At 37.1% G+C, this 12,104-nt stretch overlaps 1 protein-coding gene across 1 annotated transcript in view; it reads left to right on the forward strand.

Moving 5' to 3' along the window:
- The window catches only part of KIF27 (kinesin family member 27), a 29,390-nt gene that overhangs the window by 16,047 nt on the left and 1,239 nt on the right, over positions 1 to 12,104 (forward strand). The window contains exons 6-17 of the mRNA XM_066568935.1: positions 255 to 443; positions 969 to 1,144; positions 1,510 to 1,643; positions 2,182 to 2,337; positions 3,335 to 3,540; positions 4,420 to 4,617; positions 4,966 to 5,079; positions 6,093 to 6,269; positions 6,899 to 7,111; positions 8,119 to 8,325; positions 10,716 to 10,914; positions 11,364 to 11,528. Of these exons, the coding sequence (XP_066425032.1) occupies positions 255 to 443; positions 969 to 1,144; positions 1,510 to 1,643; positions 2,182 to 2,337; positions 3,335 to 3,540; positions 4,420 to 4,617; positions 4,966 to 5,079; positions 6,093 to 6,269; positions 6,899 to 7,111; positions 8,119 to 8,325; positions 10,716 to 10,914; positions 11,364 to 11,509 (2,115 nt within the window). The 3' untranslated portion in view covers positions 11,510 to 11,528. The remainder of the gene's footprint in view (positions 1 to 254; positions 444 to 968; positions 1,145 to 1,509; positions 1,644 to 2,181; positions 2,338 to 3,334; positions 3,541 to 4,419; positions 4,618 to 4,965; positions 5,080 to 6,092; positions 6,270 to 6,898; positions 7,112 to 8,118; positions 8,326 to 10,715; positions 10,915 to 11,363; positions 11,529 to 12,104) is intronic.

Raw genomic sequence — 12,104 nt, forward strand, 5'->3', positions numbered from 1 at the left:
CCCAGGACACTCAGGTAGGTCGTTCTGAACAAAAAAAGTGTCTAAACTTTATTGGATTGGGGAGTGGGAGCAGGGAGGGGATTCTGAGACTGATGATATGTCATAGAATTCCCAGTTTGTTGCAGAATTTGCCTGTGCCTTGTGCAATAATTTAGGGTCAGTGGGTGATTTGCAAGATTCATGACCTTTGTGAGGAAGTTGAGAATATGATACAATGCTCAGTTTTGCTTTTGCTTTATTTTTTTCCCCATGAGATTGAGAAAATGGTGGAACAGCACATAGTCATTGATCAGCTAAAATTGAAATTAGAGAAGTTTACAGATGTGAAAGCTTTAGATTTCCCAAGTTCTTATGAAGATGGGCCAGCTGTCATGGCATTTGCTAAGAGGGGCTATGGCGTCCCAGTAACAAAAAACCTGCCTTCAGAGACAGAGATCCAAAAGGTAAGGTCTACCCAGATTTTCCCCTTTTTACTTTGTAATGATTATAGGCCAATCATTAGACATGACATGATAACATATGATGTCTTCCTCAGATACTGCTGCTTAACTTCCCACTGAAAAACTAGTTTTGTAATATTTGTTTATGCCACAATTATCCAAAATGTTTAGTCTTAAAGTTTCCACCTACAAGTGCTATGGCTGATGTTTTCACCCCCCCAGCTGGTTTTCTAGGGGCTTTGAGGGTTCAAGTTTGAAACATTATAAAAAATGAATTTTATTCTTACCAATATGTTGAGTACATGGGATAATGAATTGCTACCAGTTCCCTCTTTCACATTTGGAATGAATGACTCCTCTAGGTTCTTGCAAAATGTTTTGTTACAAAGGTACTCAGAGTTATTATAGAAAACCTATGTAATTGCTTACAAGCTCAGGTGGTGAAACATTTTTTAAAATATGAGTAATGAATTGCTAAACTATTGCAAGTATTTTTACCCATCACTATTTTTTTGCGCTTTTTGACAGGGGTATTCCAGGCTCCCCATCTTGTCTCTGGCCCAGATAATAGCAGAATTCCATATTCGCAGGCAGATTAGACTGACCAAGTTAGAAGATCAAGATAAAGTCCTTCACTGCCACCCCTCTGATCAGAGTGATGAAGAGGAAGACAATACAGGCAGCGAAGAGAAAACCTCCTATAAGTAATTTTTTTGTTGTTCTTTAACTTTTGTTACAGAAAAATGTATAGCAAAGGTAGTATTAGTGCCTAATCCTTCCATGATACTCTTACAGTGAACCTGTGGGACCTGGGCATACTGCAAAATAAGTTTAATATATGTAGGTTTAGAAAAGATTGCATAATCCTTGCTTGTGGGTAAGAATCTACCTTGAATACTGGGGGATTGGGTGATGGTGTGTGTGGGAGTGGTGTGGATGAGGAAGAAGGTAAGAATGCTTTTGTATGTTTGAGCTTCTTCTCTGTTAAGATCATCTACTTTGCATGATGCTTAAAGAAAAAAAAATCCCTGTGCATTTGCAGAGTAGTATGTTTATTGTTCTTTCATAGGTGTTCCATAAACCAAACATGGACACAAAATCATACTTCTCTGTGCTTCCTTCCTGATGTAAGTGACATGAAATGTCCAGTAGTCAAGCCTGGTGTGTCCAATAAATCTGCGCTACAAACCGACACAACTACAGGTATGATGGGAGTCATTAGAGCAAAACTTACTACAGTATCAGAATATGCAATAATGGCTTTAGCACATGTAATTAGTTTTCCCAGAAAAATACTGCATTTGTTACAAATATTTTTTGGTTATAATTCAATGTAGGTTTTCCAATTTCTGTTTTTCTTTCCCATTCTGAAAATGATGTTAGTAACCTCTAAGTAATGCCTACTAGCCAGAAAGCAGTTCACTTATCAAAAAGCTAGTCACATATAAATCTTTAGTACTGCTTCAATGAAAGAAAATGGATGCTATTATCTTACCAAAAATACTGAAGTGGTTTCTGGAATATTTTCCAGACTTAAGGTCCTGAAATGCAAGTGCATAGCATCCTTTTTTTTTTTCCTGTTTACACACATGGCAGGGTAGAATACCCTGCTTTCTTCTCTCTTTTTGATTCTTGTACTTCATATGGAAGAACTGCACACAGTCGATATTGCAGAGCACTCCTTTTGAGTACAGCATCTATTCCAGATTTTATAACTCTATTTTGATTTGTTTTTTTCAAGGTGAAGAGATTGACAGCCTCCAGAAAATCCATGTTTTTAACATGCAGAAGTTAAAGAATTCAGAGTTGAGACTTGCTAAGGCTGAGCAAAAAATAAGAGAACTTGCACTTAATATCAAAAGGAAAGAGGAACTTATTAAGGAGTTATTAAGAACAGGTAACTATCTACTGTAGGAATACTGGATACTATAGGCAATTAAGATGTTCTGAAATAAAGGAAAAGGCACTGAAAACCAAAAGTCCTGTATGTCTTAGTTTTTACATAATCATCTTAGACAAAAATACTTTTAACAACCTAAAAATCAATAGATTTTGCTAATTACTTGCTGTGATCACACTGAAAATTTTGATTACAGCCTACTCTACTATGAAGATTGATTGTTAAATATTTTTTGTGCTTTGTTGATTATTGCTTTTATCCAACAATAGTGTAATTTTTAATGTATGGTTAGTGCTATCTCTTTGTAGATGTGTATTTGTGACATAGTATCTGGGATTGGAGAAAAGATACATGATTGTATCTTCTATATGCTATAACAGTAGAGAAATGGGAGTCAGAAGTGGATAAAGGAAAAAATCAGTGACCCTGGTAGCATACATCCCTTACACATCTGTCCTGATAGAGAAACAGCCTTGTGATGACAGGAAGGATCTCTTTCCTCAGCCCCTTCAATCACACTCTTTTTTTTTATTTACCTTCTCTTGAGGTGATCTGAGAAAGGTTCTGTGCCATCCCAGATTGTCCAAATGGGACACGTCACAGAGTAGAAACACAATCCAAGATCATATACTAATTATTAAGCTGAAAGTTGAGTAATAAATTAATGGCATATTTTTCTGGGGGAAAAACAAAATTATTAAATACAGGATAGCCATTTTGCCAAAATCTACAGTAGGCAGAAGAATTTAACTCTGGCACTCAGATGGCACTTTATTTGGTGGCATGAGGTGACTCATGAAATGTTCAGATTTAGCACTCTCTTTATGGCCATTTCAGAGTTAGAAGGGAACTGCAGGTTCCTTTAGTGTTGGAAAATGTATCAGAAATTACTGACTTAGCCAGAACAAAGTAAGTAATATTTCCACTCCAGACATATTACATTTCAGCTCATTATCATGTTGGTTTTAAACTATTTGTATATGCTGTCTTTAAGGTAAGGATGCTCAGTCTGTAAGCAGGCAGTATTCTTTGAAGATAAGTATACTGGAGCAAGAAATTGAGCAGGCCAAAAGAGAACTGGCTGAAACACAAAAGCAGCTTCAGGAGCTGGACAGTAAAGAGCTGAGAGATATTCCTGAGAAAGTCATGTTACAGAAAGAGTGCCAGAAAAAGATGGAGGCAGCTAAGTTGAAAGTGCAGGTATTTCTGATCTGATTATGATGATTTGCAAATCTCTGTCTCACTGTGTGAACTTTAACACTCTGTAAAATTTTTACCTGTTTTACATGCTGGAAGCTGGTCAGATTGAAGTAGCTAGTGAGAAACTTAATACTATTACACTCAAAATGCTGGTTAACATCTACTTGGTTAGAAACATAAAATACCTTCTTGGTATGTAAGAGGCTAAGAAAGTATTGAGAGATATGAGATTTCCATACATCATTGTATATAGTCCAATAGAGGAATTTATCCAAGAGTGGGCATTCCAAATATATTACTTGCCTTAAATAAAATTAATGTTTTATGGAAATACTATATAAATTGTAGGTCTGAGCAAATCCCTGTGATGCCTTGCAAGATCAGGCCCACACAGGCATATTTGTTTGACACTGACCTTCTATTTTTAAGTTCTGTTATATCTAAGTTAGTATTCTGTATAGGGTCAGCTTAGGTGCTCTGTGCCTCTCAATCCTAGAATGACAGGTCAGAAAAGTTCCATACAGAAAGAGGGAGTTTGCTTATTGACTTGAGCTCAGGACCAGCATTCTGACCACCACTATTCTGGCACCAGCATTCTGACACCATTGTGTCTTGCAAATTTTCCACAACTGTGGTGTCTGCTAGATTTTAATACTTTTACTGTATTGCCAAGCATGAACTGTACCTTTGCATGTTTAATTCAGCCTGTGCCAACTCCACCAGATAGCTCAAAACTACAGTAATAACAAGTGATTGTTTGGGCAGAAGTTAGTAAATCTTGGTGACCCTAAGAATTCAGTGAAATAATGAATGAAGCTGAGTCATATTTTAGTTACAAGTTTTCCTGCTCTTAAGCTGAAATTTGACATGAACATTCAGACCTTACAGAAGAAGCAGCAAGATACCAAGAATTTGGCTTCATTATCTAATCAAAGTGAGAGAGAAGCAAGAGAACTTGAGCAGAAAGTGGCTCAGATGAAGCATCAGCAATCCCAGATGCAAAAGAGACTGTGTGAGGAGAGCGAAAAGAAGAAGCAACTGGAAGCAGAGCTTCAGCAGGACCAGCAACAAATTAAAGTAGGATTCTTCCTGTTTCCCTATGACAAAGATTAGGATGAATAATTTTTGCCCCTGCTTCCCCAATAAACTACACTACCAGGCTTTCCCTTATTTTCAATAATGCCTTAATGAATTTCTTGATAAATGCACCAAAGAAATTGTCTACAAACAATTTACATTAATCTCCATTTTACCTTTCTCTTTCAGCTTTTTTTTTTCATTTTATTACCTGGTGTCTAGTTCTGAATTGCAATTTTATAAATAAATTTAGAGTCAGTATTTCAGATTATATCTTGGGGAGACTGTCACATGAAATGTATTTGACTGACTGATGTAGGAAGAATGGTGCTTTTTGTTTGTTCAAAGGAACTTCAGCTTAAGATGGAGCAACAACAGAAGATCCTTAAAATTAAGGATAAAGAAATTGCTGCTTTTAAAAAGAAGAAAAAAAATTCAGTGGGAGCTCCACAGAAACTCCAGGTAGTTAATCTATTCCAAATATGCGTGACCCCTGAAATAAAAAAATCTTTCTTCATCTCTAGTCATCTATTTTTGTAAACTATTTGAATGAAGAGTATTCCATCATAGTTTTGTCTTTTTTTTCTTGCTCTAGAAAAAATAGGGAGTAGAGCCTAGCAGCTCTTGTACTGTACTCTTTTTGAATGAAAAAAAGGAGGGCCTTTAGTGTCTTCTCTTTTTTTCGCCTCCTATAATTTGTCAAAAATACTGATTCAGAAACCTGTGAATTCAGCAGATTTGGTTATCCAGCAGGTTTGAGGGTGACCTTGATGTGCTGTGTTTTAATTGTTCTGTGCATTGTTCAGGTGTTTTATTTTGTTTTGGTTTCTACTCTGACATAAATTACAGTGGTTTCTGGTTTTGATTGTTGATAACAGGGTCAGAAAAATATGTACCCTATGTAGCAGTGTCACCTACATTATTTCAGATGTGGACACTGAAATATGAATTACCCTTAGTCTTTAAAGGTGAAAAGAAATTTTAAAAATTAAATAAAAGAAACTTTTAATGCCTTACAGGAATATATCCTCTGATAAACTCTGGCTTCAGAATAAATTTATAATGGACCGTGCTTGCAGGTCCAACAAAGAGCTGGTTTTGCATTTTAAAATGCAATGAGGATGGGCTAGCTGAATTTTCTTGGGACCATCTAAACCTAGTTACTGTGCTAGGGTAGATGACATCTATTTATGTAAATAGTGTAGAAAATACATTCTTTAGAAAAGATACTGCATCTGATACAAGTTTGTTTATATGAAATGTAGCAATGTCATATCGCTGGGGCCCCTTTTAAGTCAATCCAGTTTCTGTATTATTCTGAGTAAGGATTCTGTGGCAGAATTAATACTGATGTTAGAAATGTTAATGTCTTCTACAGTTTTATCAGTAATTCTGAAGAAAGGTACAGCATAAACATAACATTCTGAGTCAAAATATCCTGGTTAATACTCTCTGGATCTCTCTTGAAACTTTAGAAGTTAGAAGAGCAGAAGAAGTGGCTGGATGAAGAAATGGAAAGAATTCTTCAACAGCACCAACAGTTAGCAGAACTAGAAGAAGATTTAAAGAAAAGAGAAGCCATTGTATCAAAAAAAGAAGCATATATGCAAGAGAAAAGCTACCTGGAAATCAAGAAACTGAGATCTAGCCAGGTAATTCAAGAAAAAAACCCACAAAACTCACCACAGTCATAAGGCTAACTCAAAGAGTGGTGGTGTGGGAGGGCAGATAACATAGCAGAGGAGGCTCAAGGGACTTCCTGTGTCTATACCACTGTGATGCAGGTACTCTGTAGCTTGACCAATTGACATTTAAATTGTAATTAACACAGACAATCATTTTAATTCACTTTTCCCCCCAAAATTGCAACAATGAAACAAACCCCAAAACCAAACAATTCTGAACTGTGGAATTGTTATTGAAGAGTATTAAATTATATTATAGGATATTTTTGATATATTATTTATGAATCTGACCAAATCTTTCTGCTTTCTAGAGAACACAGCAGGGAAATGTCTTGCAATATTTACTTTCCAGTAGAAAGAGTGAATGCAAAGTATCATTGTCACATATAATGACTAGTGCCTTTAATTTTTATTATGTAGAAAACTACATGTTGAACTTTTTTTTTTAATGCTATCTGTCCACTCAAAGTAAATGAGGTCCCATTACAAGAAACAAGCAATTTTTTCACTTCAGAAGGTGACAGTGTCACCTACTTTTTTCTTACTGGAAAGGAATATCTCATTTTTATATCTGTGGTTGTTGTGGTTTTTTTTAGGCTTTGAACAAAGATAGTATGAAATTGTCTGCCCGCTTAAGTATTCTGGATCAGGAGCTGTGTGATAAAAGTATGCAGCTTCAGGGCAGCACCACTGACAAGTCAGACATTTTGGAAAAAATTCGGGCTCTCCAAATGGAAAGGGATCAGCTGCTCAGAAGGAGAAATAGTATGGATGAGAAACTGAAAGATGGTAAAGTGTTGTCAACTGAAGTAAGTAAGCACCTCTGAGATAAATACAGGTTTTAGGTATTGTTTGATAATAAAGAATTCCAGTCAGAACCTAAAATATCTCCAAATATCAGGTAAGCTAGAAATAAGGAGCAGAAGTTGGATACTTTTGTAAATAGCAATTTTAGTAGAGGTGCTACGATCGCACCAATTATGTACTGGTGGATGAAGTTTAAGATCAGAGGAACGTAAGTCAGATTGTGTCTTGCCAAACTCTATTGGTCTAAGAGTCATATAATGAGAAGTAAGGGAAACAGAAGTTAATCAGTTTATCACAGCGAGGAATTTTAATGTCAGGATACAGAACAAGCGAGGTATTCACATAGTCACACCCCTTGATTTTTTTCATAGAATCTTGTGAAAAAAGCAAACTTTACCTGACGGACTACATAGTCCTACAGTGGAAATAAGTCATATTACCTGGATGGCCCATCACTTGGAGTTGATCAGTATCATTATGTTGAACATAATATAAAATCATAGAAAATGCACTGATTACTTTTAGGTCTTGAGAAGCCATATGAGACTATGGCTGAGTGATACTGTTCCGGAAGGACCCCTACTTGTCTCACTCATCAATGTCTGCTGTGCTTCAGGCCAGGCATTTCTGCCACTTCCATACACAAATCATGGTCACCAAACTCTTTACTGACTGACTGATTAATTCATTAATCTAACAGAAAACTAGCACATAAAAAAATAAAATAGCAGAAGTCAAACTTTGGAGAGGATGAGGGAAGGATAGAAAGAGAAACATGACTTCTAGTTTTGTGATGAGCCAATTGATCAACTTCTATATTGTGACAGGAAAAGACAAAAGTTCTAGATTTGCACTCTACATCTTGTTTTCCCCTCCACTGTCTGTGCTACAACTAGTTCATCTTACCATAACGTTTAGGTTTGCTCTTGAGAATAAAGTTAAAGATGTTTTGAAAGATTAATTCTAAGCTTTCTTTTTGTAAAGATCTCACTCATGTGTTCCTCTGTAGGAAGAACATATTTTTTTCCAGCTAGAAGAAGGAATTGAAGCCCTTGTAGCTGCAATTGATTACAAGAATGAAAGTATTCATAATCGCCAGCACTTACTTTGGTCATCTTCTCAGAATCTTTCACAGAGCAACCATAATGTAATAGGGAAACTAGTTTCCCTGTCTGCTGCTGAACTCAGAGCTATCATCATCAGTTATTTCAACAAGGTTTGTTTTGGCTAATGAATACTATTTTATCCCACTTTCTATTACTATTCTAGATATTGAGATGGTGGCAGGAAATAAAAATAAATTTAAGAAGCTTAAGCTTTTCTTTAATATATCTTCAGGTTACATAGATCTGTATTAAATTGTTTTTAATTTTTATGTTAACTTAAATAGGATACTTGTGGGTTAACTGTGTACATCTTGTTTTGATAGATTAGCTAGAAATGTGCTACAAATCTGGAAATTACCTTGCCCTTTTCCAGTGCTCTGTGTTGCTAACTTAAGGAGAAACAACATGTTTAAATAGTGTTATTGTATTCAAATTCTTCCTGACTGCAGAATTTCAGAAAGTTTCATAAAGCTCAGGCTGCTATTCTTATTGTGTTTTTCCTAAATCTGGTTGTGTTGGTTTAACACAGCCTGGCTTTTAGAGGGGGCAGAGGAAGCCACAGAAGCAGCTTCTGGGAGAGAAAGCTGCTCGAAGTTTCTGCTATGTTCAGCAGAGCCAATCTCTGAAGGCTCTGACAATGGACATGTTGCTGGCCCAATTAGAGAAGTTTGTGATGCCTCTTTGATGACATATTTAAGAAGGAAAAAAAATGCGTGCAGTTCTTCTTTTCTGAGGGCTGGGGGGCGCCGGGGTGGCCATGTGGCTGCTGTGGCCGTGTGGCTGCTGCCACCTCAGCTTGGCCAGCAGTGAACTGTGCCTGCCTGGCCACTTCTAGCCTGCCGTGCCACCGACAGAAAGGCAGGGGCAGCGGCAGCAGCTTCTCTTTCCCTCATAGCCACAGCTATCGTGGCACAGTCCACAGGAAACTGTGCCTGCTTGGCCCCTTCTAGCCAGCTGTGCTGCAAGCAGAAGGGCAGGGACAGTGGTAGTGGCGTCTCCTTGCTGGTGCCCCACATCAAGAGAGGAGCTGAATGGTGCCAGCACCACAGTGGCTGGCATTGCCCATGTGGCCAACAGTGAGGGGCATGGCGAGCATTTCCCCAATACTGAGCCAAGACGAGATCAGCATTTTAGCACTGCAAAACCCCATAAGAACTTTTCAAAGGGTAGAACTTGAGAACAAACAAACCTGCAGACAACAATTTTCTTCTGAGTCAGATAAAAGGAGGTGAAGACACATGAAGAGAACAACATGGTGACACTAAGGTCAGTGGAAAACCTCCTCCAGGAAGAGGAGGTGCTCCAAACATCAGAGCTGAGAGTTTTCTACAAGCCGTGGTGAGGACTATAATACAACAAACTTTCCCAGTACTTCCATGAAATGCATAGGGAGATGCAGAGATCCACTCACAGCCCATGAGAAAAGGTGCTCATGCTGGAGTAAGTAGATGCTGAAAAGCTGTAATTTAGTTGGAAACTTGAACAGAGAGAGAAGATAGAGAAAGAGAGCCCTTGCTTTCAAACTAGAACAGTTTATCCTTAAAAGACTATACCCCATGAACTAAAATGACCCACGCTATGCAGTTTTGGGAAGGCTGCATTAACCGTGGGAGGGACTCATGTTACAGCAGGTCAGGTGGGACTGCTACTCGTGAAAATTAGAACCACACTAGAAAAGTTCACAGAGAATTGTCTCCTATGGGAAGGACCCCAGAGCATAGTAAAAGAAAATCTCCCTAAGTGAACTGAAGAAAAATTTCAAGTGAAAAAACTGAGCAAAACTCTCACACCCTGTCTCTCTGTGCTGTCAGTGGGAAGGAAGGAGGGGCTGGAGGGGGAGAAAAACAGTGTTCTAAAACTTTTATTTTAGTTCTCATTATCCTCTTTTAATTCTGTTAATAAATTTTCCATTGTACCATTTAAATTTGAGCCTGTTTTGCCCTTCGAGTGATTCCTTCTGGGCCTTATCTCAACTCATAAGCCCTTTAGTTTTTCTTTCCCCCTCCTCTGCTAAACTTAGCAGGGGAATATGAGCGAATAGTTTTTTGTGAGTGCCCAGCTTTTAGGCATATCAAACCACAACACCAGTATAAACTGATACTTTGCAGTGTGTGCAGCTATGTGCTTAGGAATCATACTGACATCTGGAAACATAAATATTAAATGCATTATGACATGGTGTCTTTGTGACCTTGGGTGAAACTTTGGTAATTTTGTAAAAAAGTTGTCTGTGGGATGCAAGTTGGAAGTCTGGAAAACAATGTTCTTTCAGTTTAAATTTTGCATAGGGTATTGAAAAAATCCACTAGTCCATGTGATCAAAATGTATGTGTTTTAGTTCTGAAGAGTCAACATGTAGCAGTGGCAAGTCTATTTCCAGTATAAGATTAATTACTTGTAGAGATCCAGTGCTTTTGTATGTTTTAATCTATTAGGCTGAAGGGTAAAAGATTTTCTTAAAATCTCTTGTTAAATCAAAATAAGTGTGTTTCTTTCTAAGATTGTTGGCCTGCGTGAGTCTGAACGAAAATTACGAGTGCAGATTGAAGAACAAGAAATGAAGTCCATACACCAGAAAAACATGATGCATGAATTAGAATCTGCAATTGAACACATCAAGTTGCAGTGTGACAGGCAGCTGACTCACCAGCGCCAAGAACATGAGAAAAAAATACAGTTTATACTGAATAATTTCAAAGGTATTTTTTTTTGGGTGGGGATTATACACCAAGTATTTTCTTTGGTCATTAACAGAGAAATACTGTATTCCAGCTGAAAAAACGAATAAGGTTCAGAGATATATTTTGGCTGTCACTAATTCTATTGCTATGTAAGATGTCAAGGATAGACACATGATGTCCATATGAATGCAAAACAGATTATTTTTTTAAAGTGGTATCAGAATTGTTGTATTTTCATATTGAATTTACAGGTATTGAAAAGTCATGAGATACTGGTTCTGTTGATCTTGATCTTCTAAATACTATTACAACTAAAAGGTGGGATTGGCACAGCCTTTTGGATCATATTTCATGTTAGTTAAAACATGCACATTGCAAGCAAAATGCCATCAAGATACTCTGCCTAGTTGGGCATCTTGATTTTTGACACAGATACTTGGTTCTTAAACTGATTTTATTTCTCCTAGAACAAACTAGTGAAGGTATTGCAGAAGCCCTGAAAGGGTATGAAGTAAAAATCCAGCAACTGGAAAAAGATTTATTTTTCTATAAGAAAACCAGCAGAGAGCTGAAGAAGAAATTAAAGGGTCTTCTTGGAGAGTCATCTGAATAATTATTGTCATCCAGTAAATGTAAGCATATTATCTGATAATGTTTATGCAATTGTCAGTAGACTGTTTGAAGAGTGGTGAACACACAGAACTATGTCAGATAGCTGTTAAACATCATATTTTTACTGTATTAACTGTTCTTCAGGAATATATTCTACCTCTACCCCCGTTTCAAGTGAGAGACATTTGTTTATATCTGTAGCTGTAGCTGTAGCAGTGGTGTGCCAGTGGTTTAAATTATTGTTCTGCTTTCTCCAGATTCTAACAATTTCAGCATCTACAACCTCAAACTGTTATGGTTAAGGCAAAGGAATTTTGTTCTCTGAAAGCCTCTGAAATCTATTGTTGCTAACGGCTTTGCTATATGCCATGCATTTGATTTCTTAAAAGTTTCTGGGAGGTTGTGAATGAAAAGTGCCACACTTCCAGTTACTAACTTATTTTAACTATTTACTTACTAAAGCTGAAAGAGCATTTACACATTTGAAGGGGAAAAAGAAGTGGTCTCTCTTGCAACTCTGTGCTTTGACATAAAAAAACCCCAACCAACTGAACAAAAAAACCACAACAACCAACTGTTAGTATAAGTTTTTAATT

The sequence above is a fragment of the Molothrus aeneus genome, chromosome Z, assembly GCF_037042795.1.
Source record: "Molothrus aeneus isolate 106 chromosome Z, BPBGC_Maene_1.0, whole genome shotgun sequence".
Taxonomy (NCBI): Eukaryota; Metazoa; Chordata; class Aves; order Passeriformes; family Icteridae; genus Molothrus; species Molothrus aeneus.